We start from the raw sequence: 24,312 nt of genomic DNA on the forward strand, positions 1-24,312 counted from the left end.
CTCTCTGAGTGCAGATTGAGCTTCAGACAGACTAATATACTGGAGCTACCTTAGATATTTCCAGTCACTCGTTAGAGTCATTAGTCTTTGTATTTCTCTTCCACAGGGATCACTGGAGGCTGAGGGTCATTGAATATTTTGATTTGATTTATTATTGGGACATGTATTAGTATACAATGAAAAGTATTGTTTCTTGCGCGCTATACAGACAAAGCATACCGTTCATAGAGAAGGAAATGAGAGCGTGCAGCATGTAATGTTATAGTGATAGCTAGGGTGTGGAGAAAGATCAACTTAATGCAAGATAGGTCCATTCAAAAATCTGATGGCAGCAGGGAAGAAACTGTTTTTGAATCTGTTGGTACGTGACCTCAGACCTTTGTATTTTTTTCCCCACGGAAGAAGGTGGAAGAAAGTATGTCCAGGATGCATGGGGTCCTTAATTGTGCTGGCTGCTTTGCCGAGGCAGCGGGAAGTGTAGACAGAGTCAATGCATGGGAGGCTGGTTTAAGTGATGGATTGGGCTACATTCACAATCTTTTGTAGTTTCTTGCGGTCTTGGACAGAGCAGGAGCCATACCAGGTTATGATACAGCCAGACAGAATGCTTTCTATGGTGCATCTGGAAAGGTTGGTGAGAGTTGCAACTGACATGCCAAATTTCCTTCGCCTTCTGAGAAAGTAGAGGATTAGTGGGCTTTCTTAACTATAGGGTTGGCATGCTGGGGGAGGGGGGGGGTTGAATAGCTCCACAGAGAGTTGACATAGACTTCATAGAATCCCTACAGTACAAAAGGAGGCCATTTGGCCCATCGAGTCTACACCAACCACATTCCCACCCAGGCCCTATCCCCATAACCCCACATATTTACCCTGCTAATCCCTTCCCGAAACTAAGGTCAATTTAGCAGGGCCAATCAGCCTAACCCGTACATATTTGGACCGTGGGAGGAAACTGGAGCAGATGGAGGAACCCCACACAGACATGGGGAGAATGTGTAAACTTCACAAAGATAGTGACCCAAGCCAGGAATCAAACCCAAGTTCCTGGCACTGTGAGGCAACAGTGCTAACCACTGAGCCACCATACTGCCCCTGAGTTACGCCTGGAGTATTGTATGCATTTTTGGTATCCTTTTATGGTTTTGGTCTCCTTTTGTGAGGAAGGATGTGTCTTACTCGAGAGGGAGTCCAGTGAAAGTTTACCAGGCTGATTCCTGGGATAGCAGGTCTGTCATATGAGGAGAGACTAAACTGTTTAGGATTATATTCATTGGAGTTTAGAAAAATGAGATGGAATCTCATAGAAATTTATAAACATTCACAGGATTAGACAGGATAGATTCAGAATTGTTCCCACTGGTGGGGCAGTCTAGAACTGGGGCTCATAGTTTGAGGATAAGGGGTGAACCTTTTCGGATGAGGTGAGAAATTTCTTCACCCAGAGTGGTGAATGTGCGGAATTCACTACCTCAGAAAAGTAGTTGAGAGACAAACGTTGTGTGATTTCAAGAAGAAATTGAACATAGCCCTTGGGGCTAAAGGGATCAAGAGACATGGATGTCGCGGGGGATGGGGGGGGGGGGGGTGAAGCGGGATCTCAATATTGAATTTGACAATCAGCCATGATCATAATGAATGGTAGAACAGGCTCGAAGGAGCTGGGCCAACCTTTCCAGAGTCTGCACCCTTCCTGGATTCACTTCCTTGACTTCAGTTCCTGTAAGTCCCCAATTTCCCCCAGAATGAGAAAAGAAATGGAAAGGGGGAGAAAATAAAGTGTTTTACTCACAGATGTTGGGTGACAGGAGGAAGTTTGAGTCTGTCTGCAGCTCAATCTGCATTCAGAGAGAGAGCAGCGACAGTTTAGCTGGAGCACAATGTAAGAAGCTTGGTGCACGCATGGACACAAGGCCCGGACTCTGATTGGCTGGAGGACCAGCACCCATCCGGTCCTCCACACGTTCCCATTGGTCAATCTCCTGCATGTAGACAATGAGGGGGCGGAACCCGAGCCCACGTGGGGGTGGGCGGGGCTTTGACCGCCAGCCGCGCTGAGCTGGTGGCCAATCCGCAGTGTGCTGCTTCTGTAACCAGTGATATTGCTGCCAATGGGACAGTGTGTGCTGGGAACGCCCCACTGAGTCATTGAGACGGCACAATGGAGCCCTGCCTGAATCAGCCAATAGCAATCACTCTGCTCCGCGGTGACGTCTCCGGGTTCAGGCGCGCGGACCCGGGAGCCCCGCCCCCACCCATTGTTCCCCCAGTCTGTACATTCCACACATTGTCAGTCCAGTCATTCAGACAATTTCAATTCCACTCCGTTATTTTCCAGTTCTGTTCCTGTCCCGCCTGGGGTCACATCTACTCGACCTTTCCTACTCCTGAAGGAGCACCGTGAGTTCTGGGTTGCGAGTCCATAAAAGATGTAAAGGATTCTCCAGCTCTCTTTACCCCTATCCAACCTGTGGACAGTTCTTACTCAGTATTATTTCTCCCAAGCCCTTAATTGTCCCAATACATTATATGATCCATTCTACTTTAATTTTCCTCACTTTGTGAGCATGTGTATTGTGTTTAATTTGATCCTGATTATTTTGAACTCAGTTTCTCTCTGGAGTGTGTTTCAATGCCTTGATGGTGTCACAATGTTGTCTCAATTCCCTGGCCACATTAGCCATTTCATCTCCTGCTGTGTCTCAAGTAGCTGTGTGTGTTTGGGACCCGCTCTTCACTCCATCTCACAAAGAACAAAGAACAAAGAACAGTACAGCACAGGAAACAGGCCCTTCGGCCCTCCAAGCCTGTGCCGCTCCTTGGTCCAACTGGACCAATCGTTTGTATCCCTCCATTCCCAGGCTACTCATGTGACTATCCAGGTAAGTCTTAAACGATGTCAGCGTGCCTGCCTCCACCACCCTACTTGGCAGCGCATTCCAGGCCCCCACCACCCTCTGTGTAAAAAACGTCCCTCTGATGTCTGAGTTATACTTCGCCCCTCTCAGCTTGAGCCCATGACCCCTCGTGATCGTCACCTCCGACCTGGGAAAAAGCTTCCCACTGTTCACCCTATCTATACCCTTCATAATCTTGTATACCTCTATTAGATCTCCCCTCATTCTCCGTCTTTCCAAGGAGAACAACCCCAGTCTACCCAATCTCTCCTCATAGCTAAGACCCTCCATACCAGGCAACATCCTGGTAAACCTTCTCTGCACTCTCTCCAATGCCTCCACGTCCTTCTGGTAGTGCGGCGACCAGAACTGGACGCAGTACTCCAAATGTGGCCTAACCAGCGTTCTATACAGCTTAGAACATAGAACATAGAACATTACAGCGCAGAACAGGCCCTTCGGCCCATGATGTTGCACCGACCAGTTAAAAAAAAAAAAAAACTGTATCATCAGACTCCAGCTTTTATACTCTATACCCCGTCCTATAAAGGCAAGCATACCATATGCCTTCTTCACCACCTTCTCCACCTGTGTTGCCACCTTCAAGGATTTGTGGACTTGCACACCTAGGTCCCTCTGTGTTTCTATACTCCTGATGACTCTGCCATGACTTTAGGCTTGCTATTTTTCACATGTAACAAATCACATCTGTATACTCACTCCGGTATCCCAAAATCATGTCACACATTCTTAACTCTCAGATGTGCTGATGAAAAGATCAAAGTGCGTGTCTGTCTTTCTTCTCTCCCCCTGTTATGGTGCTGATATTTCATGTAGTGGCCGGGCTTTCAAATGTGGATTTCTTTAAAACAAAGTTCATGGATGTAGAAACGTTTCAGAGACCAAGTATTATGCTGGCTTTCACTGATTTACAACTCAGCTAATACAAAGAGCTCACAGAGACAGTAATTCTGTTGAATACGTGCTTTATTGCCCAGGCCTGGTCCAGGGACGTCAGAGAATAATTTGGGGCAGCCAAACTATTCTAAATTCCATTGCTTCCAATATTACAATTATACAACTTTCAAAAATCATTTCCCCACCCACTTTGCTCACCCAGCCAGACATCAGCCAATCATTATTCGTCTAGATTATTTACCTTGGCCAATAACATGTCACTCTCTGGCAGCATGAGAATACAGAGGTCCATAAATTCAAAAGTGTTTTTCCACTGTGTCCGAGCAACTCCTTATCGGAAAACTCTCCTGGCAATTCTTTATCGGGAAACGGTATGCTCTTATTCATTCAATTGTCTGGGAAGCTTGTACTGTCTGGAGCCAACACTGATAAGAGTTTTTTTTTTGCTTCATTCAGTAGCTGTATTGTTTTCAAAGAATGTGGTTCTTCTTACATAGCTATATACCATCATGCCTTAGAGTGTCATTAGCCAAGGTGTATGATTTTAATACAGAATATATGTTTTCAAAAATACATGTTTAAATTCTCTAACAATGGTTATATGTATTTCTATGCAAACAGTACCTTTGTAACTCCAGGTACTTTGTGATTCTTCTCTAATATATTCACTCTAAGTTAACCTATTCTGATCTATTAGTCTTTTTAGTCCCAAGTTGTCCTGAACCCCCTCTAACAATGGACAAGGATGTAAATATCTCCCAGAGAAAGTGATCAACTTATTCATCCCATCGACACATTCCAGACTTTGGAATGAACAAGGATTCCACATTGATATATTCCATTCAACCTCACCCAAAGTGAGCTATTCCAATTTCTTTGTTCTCCAGGACAATATATTCACAATATCTTTAAAACAGAAATTAAACATTCCCATTTGATTTCAGGTATTAACATAATCTGTTAGTTTGTTCTTATTTGTCAATGTCAGGCTGGGGTTGTTCTCCTTGGAGAAAAGGAGGCTGAGGGGAGATTTGATAGAGGTGAACAAGATTCTGACAGGTTTAGATAAGGTGGACAAAGAAAAGCTGTTCCCATTAGCTGATGGGACAAGGATGAGCAGGTCACAGATTTAAGGATTTGGATCAGAGATGTGGGGGCGGGTGGTGATGTGGGAAGAATATTTCGAAGCTGCGAATGGTAATGACCTGGAACTCGCTGCCTACGAGGGTGGAGGAAGTGGAGACAATAAACAATTACAAAGAAAATTGGATGGGCATTTGGGGGGTTTCAAACAGAAATGCTGACTAAATATCTCTTAACTTCTGGCTTGGGTTCAATTCCTGGCTTTGGTCACTGTCTGTGTGGAGTTTGCACATTCTCCCCGTGTCTGCATGTGTTTCCTCCGGGTGCTCCGGTTGCCTCCCGCAGTCCAAAGATATGCGGGTTAGGTGGATTGGCCATGCTAAATTGCCCCTTAGTGTTAGAGGGACTAGCTAGGGTAAACGCATGGGGTTATGGGGATAGGGCCTGGGTGGGATTGTGGTCGGTGTAAGCTCAATGGGCCGAATGGCCTCTTCTGCACTGTAGGGATTCTATGATTCCTAACACCCTGTCACTCTGTGATCCTTGTGAAATTTAAAACCAGGTATTCGCAACAAGACTCAAAGAGCATCAGCCCACTGGAGGCAAAGTCATGAAAGGGGCCAGTCCAGCAGAAAGAAACCCTCCGACCCTCCCCATTGACCAACTGTGAGAATGAACAAGTTGCAGTCCTGGATGTAATTGAGAGCAGAAACAATAACAGCAGAATCCAACCCCTGGAATCACTCGTGAACTTGTTGGTGTCTCAGCAGCTGGGATGAAACTGAATCCCTTCTCACACTGAGAGCAGGTGACTGGTTTCTCCCCAGTGTGAACTCGCTGGTGTGTCCGCAGGCTGGATGGGTTAGTGAATCCCTTCTCACACTGAGGGCAGGTGAATGGCCTCTCGCCGGTGTGAACTCGCTGGTGTGTCTGCAGGCTGGAAGAGTTGGTGAATCCTTTCTCACACTGAGGGCAGGTGAATGGCCTCTCCCAAGTGTGAATTTGCTGGTGTGTTTGCAGGTTGGACAACCGAGTGAATCCCTTCCCACACTGAGAGCAAGTGAACGGTCTCTCCCCAGTGTGAACTCGCTGGTGTGTCTGCAGGTTGGCTGATTGACTGAATCCCTCCCCACACTGAGAGCAGGTGAATGGCCTCTCCCCAGTGTGAACATGCTGGTGTGCCAATAAGGCCGATGAATCACAGAATCGCTTTCCACACACAAAGCAGATGAACGGCCTTTCCCCAGTGTGAACTCGCTGATGTGTCAGGAGGGCCGATGAGTGAGTGAATCCCTTCCCACATTTGGAGCAGGTGAATGGGCGCTCCCCAGTGTGACTGCGTCGATGTTTCTCGAGTGCAGACGGGGATTGGAATCTCTTCCCACAGTCCCCACATTTCCATGGTTTTTCCATGGCGCTGGTGTTCTTGTGTCTCTCCAGGTTGGATGGTCAGATGAAGCCTCGTCCACACACAGAACACCTGTACAGTCTCTGCACGCTGTGAATGGTCTAATGTGTTTGTGGAGCTGTATCGCTAGTTAAAGCTTTCTCCAGTCAGTGCACTGGAACACTCTCACTTGGGTGTGTGTACATCTCGGTGCTTTTCCAATCACATTGAAGTTTGAAGCAGACAGAACAGACCAATATTTCTGCTTTTAGATTCAATGTCCGATGATATTCAGGTCAAGTGAATTGCAGATTCTGCCAGATCTTGAGTTGATGCAAATCCTCGCCTTCTAATATCCTGGAGAAGGAGTTTACAAAGATCATTAGTATCAGTAAAGGATAGACATTCAGAACAGACAATTCGAGTTTCCATGGAACATTCTTTCCTCTCTCATTCCCCAAAATCTGTAAATTTCCATTCCACACACACTCCCTCCATTCTCACTTTGCTGTACCTAATATACACGCTCCCAGATCCATGCTCATTGTTTGCTGTCCTGGAGGCAGAGATCATAAGAAATGGGAGTAAAAAGGAGGCCATTTACTCCATCAAGCTTGCTCTGCAATTCAGTGAGACCATGGCTGACCTGATGTGGCTTTAACTGCACTTTCCTGCCAGTTACCCATTCCTCTTGACTCTCCTGTTGGTCAAAAATCTGTCCAACTCAGCCTTGAATACATTCAATGAGCCAGCCTTCGCTGCTCTCTGTGGAACAGAATTCCAAAGACTAACAACCCTCTGAGAGAAGAAACTCCTCCTCATCTCCATCTATTTAAACTGTTGTAAATTTCCTCATGAGAGAAAACATCCACCGAGCAGCTCCCTGCAAAACCCCTCAAAATCCTATTTGTTTCAATAAGGTCACCTCTTTTTCTTCTAAACTCCATTGAGTTAAGGTTGAACATGCTCTGCATTTCCTCATAAGACAACCCTTCATCCCAGGAATCAGCCTCGTGAACTTTCCATGAACTGCTTTCAATGCTAGTATATCCTTCCTGAAGGAAGAAGCCCAAAACTGTACAGAATACGCAAGGTGTGGTCTTAACAATCCCTTGTACAGCTGTAGCAAGAGTTCCTGGAAAGTTGCTTTTGCCTGGAGTGAACCAGACCCCGAGTCGGGATATATGGATCTTCTAGTCAGCATAAGTGAGCCACATTGTGAGTCTGATTAATAATCTTAAATTGGGCCTGGTCCACAACACCTCCTGACTGATCAGTGATGACACTGTTTGATCTCATTCAATAAGATCATGGCTGATCTGATATAATCCCCAACTCCACTTTTCCACCTTGCCTCATAAACCTTGATTCCCTCACTGAGAAACAATACACAAGCTCTTTGTGTGGACAAGGCTTGAACAGATTGTTTAACCGAGAGAGACACAAGGACATTGGCAGCATGGAAAAGACTCATTTATGTAAACTCTTTGCTTCCTATCTGCTAACCAGCTTTCTATCCATCTCAAGACATTATCAGCAATCCCATGTGCTTTAACTTTACAAAATAGTCTGTTATGTGAGACCTTGTCGAAAGCCTTCTGAAAGTCTAAATAAACCACATCCACTGGTTCTCCTCGGTCAACTCTACTACTTACATCCTTAGAAAATTCCATTACAAAGAACAAAGAACAGTACAGCACAGGAAACAGGCCCTTCGGCCCTCCAAGCCTGTGCCGCTCCTTGGTCCAACTAGACCAATCGTTTGTATCCCTCCATTCCCAGGCTGCTCATGTGACTATCCAGGTAAGTCTTAAACGATGTCAGCGTGCCTGCCTCCACCACCCTACTTGGCAGCGCATTCCAGGCCCCCACCACCCTCTGTGTAGAAAACATCCCTCTAATATCTGAGTTATACTTCGCCCCTCTCACCTTGAGCCCGTGACCCCTCATGAATGTCACTTCTGATCTGGGAAAAAGCTTCCCACCGTTCACCCTATCTATCCCCTTCATAATCTTGTACAGCTCTATTCGATCTCCCCTCATTCTCCGTCTTTCCAGGGAGAACAACCCCAGTTTACCCAATCTCTCCTCATAGCTAAGACCCTCCATACCAGGCAACATCCTGGTAAACCTTCTCTGCACTCTCTCTAACGCCTCCACGTCCTTCTGGTAGTGCGGCGACCAGAACTGGACGCAGTACTCCAAATGTGGTCTAACCAGCGTTCTATACAGCTGCATCATCAGACTCCAGCTTTTATACTCTATACCCCGTCCTATAAAGGCAAGCATACCATATGCCTTCTTCGCCACCTTCTCCACCTGTGTTGCCACCTTCAAGGATTTGTGGACTTGCACACCTAGGTCCCTCTGTGTTTCTATACTCCTGATGACTCTGCCATTTATTGCATAACTCCTCCCTACATTATTTCTTCCAAAATGCATCACTTCGCATTTATCCGGATTAAACTCCATCTGCCACCTCTCCGCCCAATTTTCCAGCCTATCTATATCCTGCTGTATTGCCCGACAATGCTCATCGCTATCCGCAAGTCCAGCCATCTTCGTGTCATCTGCAAACTTGCTGATTACACCAGTTACACCTTCTTCCAAATCATTTATATATATCACAAATAGCAGAGGTCCCAGTGCAGAGCCCTGCGGAACACCACTGGTCACAGACCTCCAGCCGGAAAAAGACCCTTTGACCACTACCCTCTGTCTCCTATCGCCAAGCCAGTTCTCCACCCATCTAGCCACCTCTCCTTGTATCCCATGAGCCTTAACCTTCTTAACCAACCTGCCATGTGGGACTTTGTCAAATGCCTTACTGAAATCCATATAGACGACATCCACGGCCCTTCCTTCATCAACCGTTTTTGTCACTTCCTCAAAAAACTCCACCAAATTTGTAAGGCATGACCTCCCTCTTACAAAACCATGCTGTCTGTCACTAATGAGATTGTTCCGTTCTAAATGCACATACATCCTGTCTCTAAGAATCCTCTCCAACAACTTCCCTACCACGGACGTCAAGCTCACCGGCCTATAATTTCCTGGGTTATCCCTGCTACCCTTCTTAAACAACGGGACCACATTCGCTATCCTCCAATCCTCAGGGACCTCACCCGTGTCCAAAGAAGCGACAAAGATTTCCGTCAGAGGCCCAGCAATTTCACCTCTCGTCTCCCTGAGCAGTCGAGGATAGATGCCATCAGGCCCTGGGGCTTTGTCAGTTTTAATGTTCCCTAAAAAACCTAACCATATCCCATTTTTAACATTTGTTTTTGTCAATCTTCTTCTCTTTATATATCTATAGAAACTTTTACAGTCAGTTTTTCTATTCTCCGCTAGCTTACTTTCAATTAGATTTGTCAAGCATGATTTCCCTTTTGTAAATCCATGCTGTCTTTGTCTGATTATACCACTGCCTTCCAAATGCCGAGTTGTGAAATCCTTGATAATGGACACCAACAACTTCCCCAATACCAATGTTAGGCTCACTGGTCTCTACCTCCCTTTTTGAATAGTGGGCTTACATTAGCTACCCTCCAATCTGCAGGAACTATTCCAGTGTCCAAAGAATTTTGGAAAATAACCACCAATGGATCTACGATTTCCAGGGTCACTTCCTTAAGTACTCTGGGATGAAGATTATCTAGACCTGGAGATTTATCCACCTTCAATCCCATCAATTTCCCCAAAACCATTTCTTGACTGATACTGATTTCCTTCAGCCCCTGACTAAAATATGTTTCTTTCAGCACTTCTGGTACATTATTCACGTCTTCCTTTGTGAAGACTGAAGCAAAGTACCAATTTAATCCCTCAGCCATTTCTTTATTCCCCGTTATGAATTCTCCCATTTCTAACATTTGTCTTTGTCAATCTTTTACATATCTATAGAAACTTTTACAGTCAGTTTTTATGTTCCCTGCTACCTTACTTTCATACTCCATTTTTCCCTTCTTAATCAATCCCTTGGTCCTCCTTTGCTGAATTTTAAACTGCTCCCAATCCTCGGGCCTATTGCTTTTTCTTGCCGATTTGAATGCTTCTTCCTTGAATCTGATACTATCTCTAATTTCCCTTGTAAGCCATGGTTTGGCCACAATTCCCTTACTACTCTTGCGCCAAACAGGAATAAACAACTTCTGGAGTATGTACATGACCCATGGACTCCTCTGGGCTGCAAACATTAGCTGCAGCCTGGGAGCGGGTGAAGCTGTTTAAAACCTGTTGCTCAGTTTGCTGTGCATTCCGGTCACTAGGACCCGGTTGGGAGCAGAAAACGCTGAAGCCCCACCCACTCACAAGACACCAGCGCATGCGCTCCGCTCCTTGCTGAATCAAGATGGCGGCTGTTAACCTGAGCCTCGTCCCGGGAAAAAGACCCAAAGCTGCAAACACGGGACCTGCGGATTCCTATTAGAGGTTTGAGACCTTCAGCAGATATTTAGAAACCCTTTCCGTCCATCTGCTGGTTCCAATCCTCCCTCCATGTATCCGCATCCTTACCGGTTGCTGATGAGACAGAGGAATCTCTCTCCCCATTGCCAGCATCCACGCTACGCATGCGTCAAACACTGCTTCACTGCGCATGCACAACTCCCCCCCCCCCCCGTCGTGCTGCGGATAGGGGACATTCCCCACCGCGAGGAATGGTGGGTAAAGCGCACGCCATCGAAACTCCTCATTTGTGAACAGTGAGCTTTTTTAGCTGCGATGTGAAAATTAGGGATAGGGGTGCAGTCAATAAAATTAGGAATCAAATTAGGGGGCGGCACGGTAGCACAGTGGTTAGCACTGCTGCTTCACAGCTCCAGGGACCTGGGTTCGAATCCCGGCTCAGGTCACTGCCTGTGTGGAGTTTGCACATTCTCCTCGTGTCTGCGTGGGTTTCCTCCGGGTGCTCCGGTTTCCTCCCACAGTCCAAAGATGTGCGGGTTAGGTTGATGGGCCATTCTAAATTGCCCCTTAGTGTCCCGGGATGCATAGGTTGGTGGGTAAATATGTAGGGATATGTGGATAGGGCCTGGGTGGGATTGTGGTTGGTGCAGACTCGATGGGCCAAATGGCCTCTTTCTGCACTGTAGGATTCTATGATTCTAAGTACTCAAGGCATCCGTTATCCACCAGGAAGTAGGGGAATGGAAATTCTCGACCAAAGTATCTGAAATTGATACATAATGAGGGGGAAGTCGATCCGTATCTTTAATGAACATCAACACGCAAAAATGGAACTTGACGACTTTTAAACAGCGCATCCTCTTGACACAGAAATGCCATAATGGGAAATGTGTGTGATGGATAGAGCTGTTTCTGGGGCACAGGGGATTGTGGGATCCACGGCCCCATTAAACAGCAGCTATTAGTATGTGTTTCATTAGAGGAGCATCAGTGACTGCAAACATTAATTCTGTTTCTGTCTTATAGATGCTGTCTAACCTGATGAGTATTTACAACGTTTTCTCTTTTCATTTCAGATTTCCAGCAGTTGCAGTGTTTTGATTTTGTTTAGTTGAAGGCATTGCTCATGGAACTGAATCTAGAAACAAACGGACCATTTAAAGCTGTGTTTCAAGTAAGGAAAAAGTAGTTCTGTCGGGGATTTTCATTAAATTTACACTTAGAAAATTTTCAAATTAATAACTGGAACATGGACATTACTAGAATTACCAGCAATTGGCTAAACCTCCTTTGACAGCAGCTTCCAAAACTACACACCTCTTCTCCAACATGGATAAGGGCAGTTTGTCCGTGGAAACCTCACTACCTGCATTTACTCTTCAAAATCACACACTATTCTGACTTGGTAGTATATACTGCTCTGCCTTCACAATCACTCGGCCAGAATCCTAAAACTTATTTCTGAGCAACATAGTACAGTGGCACAGGGTGGCACAGTGGTCAACACTGCTGTTTCACAGCACCAGGGACCCGGGTTCGATTCCAGCTTTGGGTGACTGTGTGGAGTTTGCATGTTCTCCTTGTGACTGCATGAGTTTCCTTTAGGTGCTCCGGTTTCCTCCCACACCCCAAAGATGTGCAGGTTAGGTGGATTGACCAGGCTAAATTGCCCCTTAAATGCAGGAGGTTACAGGTTACCTCAGGATTACAAGTTGTTTTGAGATTGAAAGCGACATTTGGAGGTGATAGTTTTCCTGCGTCCTTTGAGTTGGTGAAGGTTGTGGTTTGGCAGGTTCTGTCAAAGTTCTTGTCCAGTTGTAGATGTATAAAGTCCTTACCGTTCATTCCCTCCCTGTTTCATAGAACATAGAAAAACTACAGCACAAACAGGCCCTTCGGCCCACAAGTTGTGCCGAACACATCCCTACCTTCTAGACCTACCTATAACCCTCCATCCTATTAAGCTCCATGTACTCATCCAGGAGTCTCTTAAAAGACCGTATTGAGTTCGCCTCCACCACCACTGACGGCAGCCGATTCCACTCGCTCACCACCCTCTGTGTGAAAAACTTACCCCTAACATCTCCCCTGTACCTACCCCCCAGCACCTTAAACCTGTGTCCTCTCGTGGCAGACATTTCCATCCTGGGAAAAAACCTCTGAGAGTCCACCCGATCTATGCCTCTCAACATCTTATAGGCCTCTATTAGGTCTCCTCTCATCCTTCGTCTCTCCAAGGAGAAAAGACCGAGCTCCCTCAGCCTATCCTCATGAGGCATACCACTCAATCCAGGCAACATCCTTGTAAATCTCCTCTGCACCCTTTCAATCTTTTCCACATCCTTCCTATAGTGAGGCGACCAGAACTGAGCACAGTACTCCAAGTGGGGTCTGACGAGGGTCTTATATAGCTGCATCATTATCCTCAGACTCCTAAACTCAATCCCTCGATTGATAAAGGCCAGCACACCATTCGCCTTCTTAACCACCTCCTCCACCTGCGGGGCCGATTTCAGAGTCCTATAGACCCGGACCCCAAGGTCCTTCTGATCCTCTACCGTACTAAGGGTCTTTCCCTTTATATTGTGCTCCTTCATCCCATTTGTCCTACCAAAATGGACCACTACGCATTTATCTGGGTTGAAGTCCATCTGCCACTTCTCCATCCAGTCCTGCATCCTATCTATGTCCCTCTGTAACTTCGGACATCCCTTCAGACTATCCACAACCCCACCAACCTTCGTGTCGTCGGCAAACTTACCAACCCATCCCTCCGCTTCCTCATCCAGGTCATTTATGAAAATGACAAACAGCAAGGGTCCCAGAACAGATCCCTGGGGCACACCACTGGTGACCGACCTCCATTTAGAAAAAGACCCATCTATACCCACTCTCTGCCTCCTTTGGGCAAGCCAGTTCTGGATCCACAGGGCAGCAGCCCCTTGGATCCCATGTCCTCTCACTTTTTCTAGAAGCCTTGCATGGGGGACCCGTCTCTATCTTTCTCCTCCCATTAAGGTTGAATTCTTGTGTCGATCTGGACTGGGTGGCAGGTTTCCTGCATTGAAGGACATTAGCAAACCATTTGAGTTTTTAATCACAATCCAGCAGCTTTTGTGGTCACTTTTCCTTGTGCCGGCTCCACAAATTACCGGATTCATTCAGCTCAATTTCACAACCTACCTTTGTGTTTATCACTGTTTTTTTCTCCTTTTTGAATTAATTTTACAGCATATTAGAAGAGGATGATTTGTAGGTGGGAAACTCAGATCAAACATCACATCAGGATCTGACAGTCACTCAATTCATCAGGGCCTGAACATCATCGACTTCTGAACATGGAATCAAAAAGCACCGTTCACAATGGGGAGAAGGTGTTTACATGTTCTGTGTGTGGGGGGATGAGGTTTCAGTCGCTCAACAAACCTGTCAAAGCACAAGTGCTGTCCCACTGGGGAGAAACCATGGAAATGTGGAGATTGTGGGAAGGGATTTGATTACCCATCTGAGTTACATATTCATCACCACAGTCACACTGGGGAGAGGCCATTCACTTGCTCTGTGTGTCAGAAAGGATTCACTAAATCATCCCACCTTCTAAGACACCGGCGTGTTCACACTGGGGAGAGACCATTCACCTGCTCCGTCTGTGGGAAAGACTTCACAAACTCATCCCACCTCCTGTCACACCATCGAATCCACAGTGAGGAGAGACCTTTCCAATGTTCTGACTGTGAGAAAAACTATAAAAGGAAAAATGATCTGTTGAACCATAAACACACTCACACTGGGGAGAGACTGTTCCCCTGCTCCGTGTGTGGGAAGGGATTTACCCGTTCATTCGACCTACTGACACACCAACTTGTTCATACTGATAAGAGACTGTTTAAATGTCCTGACTGTGAGAAGTACTTTAAAAGCCAGACGGATCTGCTGATGCACCAACTCACTCACACCAGGGAGAGGCCCTTCACCTGCTTTTTCTGTAGGAAAGGCTTCACTTGGATGTCCAACCTACTTAATCACCAAAGGAGTCACACTGGGGAGAGGCCGTTCACCTGCTCAGTGTGTGGGAAGGGATTCACTCAGTCGTCCACCCTGCTGACACACCAGCGAGTTCACACCGGGGAGAGGCCATTTCCTTGCTCGGTGTGTGGAAAGAGATTCAGTCGTTCATCCACACTGCTGAGGCACCAGCGAGTTCACAAGTAACTGAAGGGATTGGATTTAGAATCTGCTGTTAATCACATCCAGGACTGAACCATGTTCATTCTGACAGTTGGAGTTTGTTGCTGCTGATATTAATAAGCATGAAAGCTGGTGTGTGCAGTGATGTTGTTTGTAAATGTTGATTAAATCAGCTTTGATTCAAACACAGTGTTTTGGATTTCTCCAATAATAAGAGGAGAATGATTGATCTCCTGTTTTTGACAGTGCCATTATTTGGGCCTTTTCTTGCTCAAGATTATTTCTGTTCTCTGATTCATCTTTTCCCGGATTAAACTCTGAACTTTCATCAATCCTATAAATCTATTGAAGACATTGGGTGCTTGGTGAAACCCACCTGTTGGGATCAGTTGCCTTTCGGAAGATTTCCCAGTTTTCTGAAATTCCATCGTGGTTCTGGTGTTGATGTAATGATGGGAGTTTCAGTTCCAATGCTGATGATGTGGGGTCTGTGCTGACAGAAACACAGAATCCTCACAGCGCAGAAGGACACCATTCAGCCCATTGAGTCTGTCCTGGGTCTCTGAAAGGGCATTGTACCCAGTCCTACTTCCCTGCCTTATTCCCGTAACATTGCACATTCTTTCTTTTCGGATAGCAATCTAATTTTCTTTTCAATACCTCGATAGAACCTGCCTCCACGACCTTCTCAGTGAATTTGTTCCAGACTCCAACCAACCTCTGAGTGAAACATTTTTACTCACATCACTCTTACTCCTTTGCTAAATACTTTGAATCTGTGCCCTACTTCTTGGTGCTCTCTTGAGTGGGAACAGTTTCTGACTATTTACTCTGTCCATACTCATTGCTCAACCCTAATTGCCCTTGAACTGAATGGCTTGCTGGACCATTTAAAGACCCACATTGCTATGGATCTGGAGTCACATGTGGAACATACCAGGAAAGGGTGCAGATTTCCTTCCCTAAAGGACATGAGTTTTTTATGACAATCGGCAATGGTTTCATTAAAAGTTTATTTCCGGATTTTTTTGTTATTGAATTCAAATTCCACCAGCTGCCATGGTGGGATTCGAACCCAGATCCCCAGAACATGACTTTGGGTTTCTGGATTACTTGTTCAATACTACTTCGCCACTGGCTGCCCCGAAACTCATAAGAAATCTTACACCAGAAGCTTTGACCTGGATATCGAACTCAGAGATTAATATTTAGCACGGTTTTTGCTTCTTCTCTCAGACAGGAGAAGAAAAGAAACCGCAAGCTTGTTCTGTTTGAGTGTTCCACTTGTGGGTGTGACAAATTGAACTGTAATGTTTCACTTTACACACATCTGGAGTTCCTGTGAACCACCCATTGTAGAACAATATTGCAGAAGAAATCTGTTATTTTCTGGATCAATTAACCCTTTTGGAATCTTGTTTATTAAAACTCCATCACACGTACTGCATGTGAGAGCCTTTGAAATGTTCTGATCTTTTCAATTGTCATTGTTGATTTTGATGGCTTCCCTGGCATGCAAAAGCTCTACACCCCCCACAAATCTCCCAATAGAACATAGAACAGTACAGCACAGAACAGGCCCTTCGGCCCACGATGTTGTGCCGAGCTTTATCTGAAACCAAGATCAAGCTATCCCACTCCCTATCATCCTGGTGTGCTCCATGTGCCTATCCAATAACCGCTTAAATGTTCCTAAAGTGTCTGACTCCACTATCACTGCAGGCAGTCCATTCCACACCCCAACCACTCTCTGCGTAAAGAACCTACCTCTGATATCCTTCCTGTATCTCCCACCATGAACCCTATAGTTATGCCACCTTGTAATAGCTCCATCCACCTGAGGAAATAGTCTTTGAACGTTCACTCTATCGATCCCCTTCATCATTTTATAAACCTCTATTAAGTCTCCCCTCAGCCTCCTCCGCTCCAGAGAGAACAGCCCTAGCTCCCTCAACCTTTCCTCATAAGACCTACCCTCCAAACCAGGCAGCATCCTGGTAAATCTCCTCTGCACTCTTTCCAGCGCTTCCACATCCTTCTTATAGTGAGGTGACCAGAACTGCACACAATATTCCAAATGTGGTCTCACCAAGGTCCTGTACAGTTGCAGCATAACCCCACGGCTCTTAAACTCCAACCCCCTGTTTGGGAAGATTGCAGTCAAACCCGTCAGACTCTTTTGACAAATAGAATTTTTGTTGGGGAAGATTGCACCTTTTATGTTTCCAAGAAAGTGACGCTAATGTGCCTTTAAGAAATGTATTTTTTAAAAACATGTTCTCCGCAGTTTGTAAGCAGCTTTATTTTATTGTGGCATTGGCTGCTTGCTTAGATGTCCTTTTATTATTGCTTAAATTTGGTGTCTCAGTGTAAATGATCTCATGGATTTGGTATCTCGGTGTAAGTGGTCCCTGGATTTGATGTCTCAGTGTAAGTGGTCCCTGGGTTTGGTGTTCCGGTATTCTGAACAATGGAGAACAAGCCCCTCCCACTCATTGACAATATTGCCCCCTACAAAGATGGCGATCACCCATGCGCACTGCCGCATATTGCCCCCAATAAAGATGGAGGTCGTTAATGCGTGGGCCGATCTCAGGGATCTTTGACCCGCTCGATGCAAATGGGGTAACCGGAGAATTTTGGGGGCAGTTTACAGATCCGCACAATCTGTTTACGAAGCCTTCCCGTCCACTCGCCGGTTCCATCGTACCTACCGGTCGGCGATTTTCCGATTACAAATTACGGATCCGAGGTAAGAAGTATTCGCCGTCGCCATTGCCCGCAATGCTTCAGTCGGAGCCCCTCTTTCATGTTGATTGGTCGGAGGACCAGCCCCCCGCGGTCCTTCAGACCCGCCCCCCTCCTCCTATTGGTCCAGAGCTGCAGTCAATCACCCTCCCCGGGGCATTGTGATCTGGCACATGCGCAGTCCGCTCCGGCTGATGAGGCCGGACACTCGGTTTGAATGTGGAGCATGCGCAATTCCTTTGTTCGCCTCGGGAGCGAGAATCCTTTGTCCCGGAGAAGCGGAGTCAGCGTTAGGCGGTGGCTGCGAGGATCCGCAAACCTTCAGAATCATTGTCAGCTCCCTGGTTTGCAGCTGCGGGGCTTCTCCTTCCCTCCCTCCCGGGAACAGGCCCAGGTTAACGGCCCCATCCTGGCTCAGCCACTGGAGGATGGTTCACATCAGAGGATGGGGGAGGGGGACAATAAATAAGAGGTTACACTTTGGCCTCAAATCAATGAGGACTCTGATCTCTGGGAAGGAAGGAAACCCTGGGAGGTGGGCGGGGAGGATTCACAAACACCCGCTGGAGGCCCCAACACCCCCAGTAAAAAGCTGCAGCTCCCTGCAGTGATCAGCAGAGAAAATAATTGATTTTATTTTCACTCTATTCAAAAGAGAACTGAACCCATCCAGAATAGAGGGTGGGAGAAAAGATTTGTGAAGATATTTCACACTGGGTTTGCCAGGCTGACCAACTCTCTCAGAGAAAACGAAAGGACATCCTTCATGAGTCTGTTAGAGCAGGTGAGCAGTATTGTGCGCGGTGCTGCTGGAACTGCGAGGGTGGACATGGGCTGGTTGGCAGCCAGAACAGCTGGAAGAGGGTGCTGCACACATCTATCTTATGGGTGAAACAGCACCCATATACCATGCAGCCTGGCACACTGGACTCAAACACGGGACAATCCATTGAAATATGAGCTGGTTGGTCAGTGTGGGAGTTGGCTGCAGGACAGGGAGGAGGGAAAGTGTTCAGGATGAGGATTTACTGCTGCACAGGAACAAGTGAGGAAACGATGTTCCACAGAAAGTAGAAATGTCTGTTCTGAATTTCGATCTTGTATTGATAGTGATGTTTCTAAACTCCTTTGACAGGATATTTGAAATATACACACATTAAATCATCCAACCTGGAGAAACACAAGGACATCTACACCATAGAGAACCCATGGGAATGTGGGGACTGTGGGAAGGAATTCAGTTCTCCATCCCAGCTGGAAGCACATCAGCGCAATCACACTGGGAAGAGTCTGTTCATCTGCACCGCGTGTGGGAAGAGTTTTAGTCGAATGTTCAACCTTCGCACTCACCAGCGACTTCACACTGGGGAGCGGCCATTCACCTGCTCTGTGTGTATGAAGGGATTCAGCAGTTCATCTCACCTGCTGAAACACAAGCGTGCTCACACTGGGGAAAGGCCTTTCACCTGCTCCGTGTGTGGGAAGGGATTCACTAACTCATCTGATCTCCTGACACACCAGCGAGTTCACACCGGGGAGAGGCCATTCACCTGCTCCGTGTGTGGGAAGGGATTCAAACAGTCACAAAACCTAATGAGACACCAGCGAGTTCACAAGATTCCCCAGTTATTGAACAGGTAATCACATCCTGCACTGACCCATGTGCATTCTGATAGCTATGGTGTGTTTCTGCTGCTGTTAATAACTGCTGTAACCAGCTTGAGTTAACAATTCAGGTATTTGTTCAAGTTCAGATAGACTAATGGATCAACCAGGGTCTAATTGAATAACAGAGCAGACTTGAAGGGCTGAACAACCTATTCCATTTCCTGAGTAGTCTGTCCACAGGACTGTCCTACTCTTTAACTCTGCCCCAGTGCTGGTTTCTGGTGAAGTGTCTTCCCCCCCAGTTCTCCCATCACTTTCCATTCATCAGCTGGTGTTTGAGCCCAAGTTTATTGGGAACAGGAGGAAATCATTTATCCCCCTCGAGCCTGTTCTCTTATTGACTGGGGTCACGGCTGATCTCATAGAATCATAGAAACCCTACAGTGCAGAAGGAGGCCATTCGGCCCATCGAGTCTGCACCGACCACAATCCCACCCAGGCCCTACCCCCACATATTTACCCGCTAATCCCTCTAACCTACACATCCCAGGACTCGAAGGGGCAATTTTTAACCTGGCCAATCAACCTAACCCGCACATCTTTGGACTGTGGGAGGAAACCGGAGCACCCGGAGGAAACCCACGCAGACACGAGGAGAATGTGCAAACTCCACACAGACAGTGACCCGAGCCGGGAATCGAACCCGGAACCCTGGAGCTGTGAAGCAGCAGTGCTAACCACTGTGCTACCGTGCCGCCCTGTGACCAAACTCCATTTACCCAGATATTGTTTTAATCCTGACTTCCCCAGTCTGTTACAATGTGATTTAAAAATAACTTTGATTTATATCAGACCTTTAATGTAGGAGAGTGTCCCAAGGTGAATCTCAGAAACATCAACTGACAGAATCAGACAGACAGAGGAACACTGAGGAACACGATAGGAAGGATGTGATTGCACGAGAAAGGGTACAGAGGAGAGTCACCAGCATGTTGCCTGGGCTGGAGTGTTGGGAAGGCGATTTATTATCTAAATGGGGAGCGACTTCGGGGTGCTCCAGTGCAGAAGGATCTGGGTGTCCTCGTTCACCCGTCACAGGAAGCCAGCATGCAGGTACAGCAGATTGTAAAGAAAGTGAATGGAATGTTGGCATTTATAGCTAAAGGATTAGAATATAAATGTAAGGAACTATACAAGGCATTGGTGAGGCCACACCTGGAGTATTGTGCATAGTTTTGGTCCCTTTATTTGAGGAAAGGTGTAGTGGCATTGGAGGCAGTTCAGAGGAGGTTCACTAGATTGATTCCAGAGATGAAGGGTTTGTCGTATGAAGAGAGATAGGCCTATACTCTCTGGAATTTAGAAGAATGAGGGGAGATCAAATCGAGGTACACAAGATGATGAAAGTAGACGTGGAGTGGATGCTTCCTCTTGTGGGGCATTCGAGGACGAGAGGTCATAGTCTTAGGATAAGGGGCAGCAAACGTAAAACAGAGTTGAGGAGAAACTACTTCTCCCAAAGGGTTGTGAATCTGGAATTCGCTGCCCCGAAGTGTGGTGGATGCTGGGACAGTGAGTAAATTTAAGGAGGAGTTAGACAGATTTTTAACTGGTTATAGGGAGTAGGCAGGAAAATGGGAATGAGGAGCATATCAGCGGAGCAGACTCGATGGGCCAAATGCCCTCATTCTGCTCCAATATCTTATCAACTTAACACAGCCTGAAATGTATTCAATGACCAAGCCTCCTACTTACTGGCGAAGGGATTTCCAAAGACTAATGATCTTCATAGAGAATATGTTTCTCCTCATGGTGTAAACTGAGAGACCTCTTATTTTTTAACTGTTTCATAATTCGATATTACCCCATGAGGGGAAACATCCTCTCAGAATCTACCCGGTCAAGCTCCCCCAGGATCTAATATGCTTCACCAAGATCACCTCTCATTCTTCTGAATTCCAATGGGTAAAGACCCAACCTGTTCCACCTTTCCTCAGAAGCCAAACCCCCTCATCACAGGAGTCAGCCTAGTGAACATTTTCTCATCTGCTTCCAATGAAAATGTGTCCCAGCTTAAGTAATCCTGAGCCGGAAAGCAGGCAGACACAATGTTGTGAATTTCTATCCTGGACTGAGAGTGATGGGTTTTGGAAACTTATTTTACATGGGTTAGAAGGGGAGGATTTACCCACAGCAAACTGCAATCAAGTGAATGTTTAACAAAAAACAGAAAGTGCTGGAAAATCTCAGCATGTCTGACAGCATCTTTGGAGAGAGAACAGAGCCAACGTTCCGAGTCTGAATGACTGTTTGGAGAAGGGTCATCCAGACTTGAAACAGTGACTGAAGTGAAAGACCTGACGGACCGAATGGCCGACTCCTAATTCCTGAGGTGAAACATGTCACCATGGCTGTGAACAATCATGTTCAGCCTCGGACAATTATCAGGGAGAGAGATGGAGTCGGTGGCTGGGGAGTGAAGTTTGTAGCAAAGACTGAAACCAGTGGCTTCAGTCTTCCCAATATATAAAATATCTGTTCATCCAGCACTGGATGGCAGACAAGTCAGGACAGTGTGTTTAACGCTTTTTAAAAAAGTTTATTTATTCATGTCACGAGTAGGTTTATATTAACACTGCGATGAAGTTACTGTGAAAATCCCCCAGTGTGTGAGACTTGAAGGTGAATTTAGAGGTGTTCATTCACACTTGTGATCCTGGTTCTTTCAGGTGGTGGAAGTTGAGGGTTTGGGAGATTCTGTCAAAGCTCCAGCTGAGTTATAGATGTGTAAAATCCCTCTCCTCCTGCCATCACCAGCACCTCCCCCACCCCCCCACAACCTCACCTCTTGCATTACTCCCCATTCTCTCCCACTGTCTTGTACTCTCCTTAAGTAGAGGCCTGAGTCTGTACAGACCCAGACTGGGTGGTAGGTTCCTTTCCCTGATGGACATTAGTGAATCAGTTGGGTTTTTATGATAATCCAGCACTGTTCATTAGTATCAGACAAATTACCAGATTCATTCAGCTCAATTTCACAAGCTGCCTTTGTGTTTTTGTGGGTTCTCTCTCACTCCTGTTTTTTTGTTTTAAATCAATTTCACAGGGTTTTAGAAGAGGAGGATTTACAGTCAGGAAACTGAAACCAAACATCACACCAGGAGCTGACAGAGGTGTATCATTTATCGTAACTTGAATATCATTGAATATTAAACATGGAAGGAAAAAGCACTGTTCACAGTGAGGAGAAACCATACACGTGTTGTGTGTGTGGACAAGGCTTCAGTCGATCATCTGGCCTGTCGAGACACAAGCACAGTCACACTGGGGAGAAGCTGTGGAAATGTGGGGATTGTGGGAAAGCGTTTAGTTATCCATCTGACCTGGAAACTCATCGACGCAGTCACACTGGGGAGAGACCGTTCACCTGCCCTCAGTGTGGGAAGGGATTCACTCAGTCATCCAGTCTGCTAAAACACTAGCGAGATCACAATGGGGAGAGACCATTCACATGTTCTGAGTGTGGGAAGGGATTCACTCAGTTATCCAATCTGTTAGGACACCAACGTGGTCACACTGGGGAAAGGCCATTCACCTGCTCTGTGTGTTGGAAGGGATTCACTCAGTCAGCCCACCTGATGACACATCAGCGAATTCACACTGGAGAGAGATCATTTACCTGCTCCGATTGTGGGAATGGATTCATTCAGTTATCTGATCTGCTGAAACACCAGCGAATCCACACTGGGGAGAAACCATTTACCTGCTCTGTGTGTGGGAAGGGATTCACTCAGCCATCTCACCTACTGAAACATCAGCGAGTTCACACTGATGAGAGACCTTTTAAATGCCTGAACTGTGAGAAGTGCTTTAAAAGTTCTGTGGAACTAACATCCCATCAACGGGTTCACTCTGACGAGAGACCATTTAAATGCCTGGATTGTGGGAAGTGCTTTAAAAGTTCTGGGGAACTGGTGACCCATCAACGTATTCACACTGACGAGAGACCGTTCAGATGCTCTCGTTGGGGGACTGGATTCAGGAAATCATCTCAGCTCACTGTATACCAGAGTATTCACACTGGGGAGAGGCCGCTCGGCTGCTCGGAGTGTGGGAAGGGATTCAGTGATTCATCCAGTCTGCTGAAACACCGGCGCATTCACACCGGGGAGAAACCGTTCTCCTGCTCTGTGTGTGGGAGGGGATTCACTCAGTCATCCCATCTGCTGAGACACCAGCGAGTTCACAAGTAATGACAATGATTGGGTTTTGCTGTTAATCACCTGCAGGTCTGAATATCATTCACTGGAGTCTGGTCCTGCTGATATTAATAAACACCAGGCCGGTTATAGGTGTAAATATTCTGGATAAGAGTCAAATAAATCAGCTTTGTGTTAAACACAGTGTCTTGCGTCTTTTAAATACTGCTAACAGAAGTTAATTCCTTTTGAAGGGTTCTCTCCCTCTCCCCATCTCCTCCATCCTCACCCCCACTGTGAGGAGCTCCATCGCAGTTTATTTTTTACAGGGCTGTAGCTGAGAGACAGGCTCCGCAGCAGCTGTCCCCCTGAGGGAGCGTATTGGAAATGCCAAGAGCACCCTCGTTTTCCTCAGTGCCCGTCCCCTTCCCTCCCTCCCCGTCCCCTTCCCTCCCTCCCCGGCAGCACTGAGCCTTTCCCAGTGCACGTTTCACACTGACTGCCCGTTAATCAGCCAGCCAGCATGAGATCACTTTCCGGGGCCGATTTCCAGGGCTGATTACACCCGTTTCCAGGCACTCCCGTGTGAGTGTGCCCAACGGATGAAAAATTCGGGCCTTGGTGTCAGATTTAACAACAGGATGAGTTTCTGACCACATATCCATCCCATCACTAATACCAAATATTTCAATCTACAAAATGTCCACAGTCTCCACACCACTCCATCTGTTACCTTTAGTCTTGATGATTCCAATATATTTCTGAGCAGCCTCTCACATTCACCCCACTCCCCACATAGAAATGTGAGATATTCCAAAACTCTGCCGCCTGTCTGCTTTCTCACACCAAATCCTATTCATCCAAATCCTATTCATCC

The 24,312-nt window shown here is 46.5% G+C and overlaps 2 protein-coding genes and 1 long non-coding RNA gene across 3 annotated transcripts in view; 2 read left to right on the forward strand and 1 right to left on the reverse strand.

The window, feature by feature from the left end:
• Positions 1 to 24,312, reverse strand: part of LOC144486394 (uncharacterized) — a 159,061-nt gene that overhangs the window by 86,513 nt on the left and 48,236 nt on the right. The window contains 1 exon segment of the mRNA XM_078204430.1: positions 5,681 to 6,071. Coding sequence (XP_078060556.1) covers positions 5,681 to 6,071 — 391 coding nt within the window.
• On the forward strand, positions 10,626 to 15,062 carry LOC144486407 (uncharacterized). The gene is made up of 3 exons (XR_013496258.1): positions 10,626 to 10,716; positions 11,769 to 11,866; positions 13,924 to 15,062. It is a non-coding gene; the product is annotated as an uncharacterized LOC144486407 (long non-coding RNA).
• LOC144486390 (uncharacterized) lies at positions 17,458 to 23,723 on the forward strand. The gene is made up of 3 exons (XM_078204427.1): positions 17,458 to 17,632; positions 18,764 to 18,952; positions 22,795 to 23,723. Exons 1-3 carry the CDS (start codon positions 17,458 to 17,460, stop codon positions 23,487 to 23,489), a joined length of 1,059 nt encoding a protein of 352 aa, XP_078060553.1. The 3' UTR covers positions 23,490 to 23,723.

This window comes from Mustelus asterias, unplaced genomic scaffold (genome assembly GCF_964213995.1).
Source record: "Mustelus asterias unplaced genomic scaffold, sMusAst1.hap1.1 HAP1_SCAFFOLD_331, whole genome shotgun sequence".
Classification (NCBI taxonomy): domain Eukaryota; kingdom Metazoa; phylum Chordata; class Chondrichthyes; order Carcharhiniformes; family Triakidae; genus Mustelus; species Mustelus asterias.

Bases quoted from the DNA above. Each gene is read 5' to 3' on its own strand.
- LOC144486390 (XM_078204427.1), top strand. From the start codon at position 17,458: ATGCGTGGGCCGATCTCAGGGATCTTTGACCCGCTCGATGCAAATGGG. The intron at 17,633-18,763 runs GTAAGAAGTATT...CTCCTTTGACAG, and splicing joins TTACAAATTACGGATCCGAG to GATATTTGAAATATACACAC. The intron at 18,953-22,794 runs GTCGAATGTTCA...CCAATCTGTTAG, and splicing joins CGCGTGTGGGAAGAGTTTTA to GACACCAACGTGGTCACACT.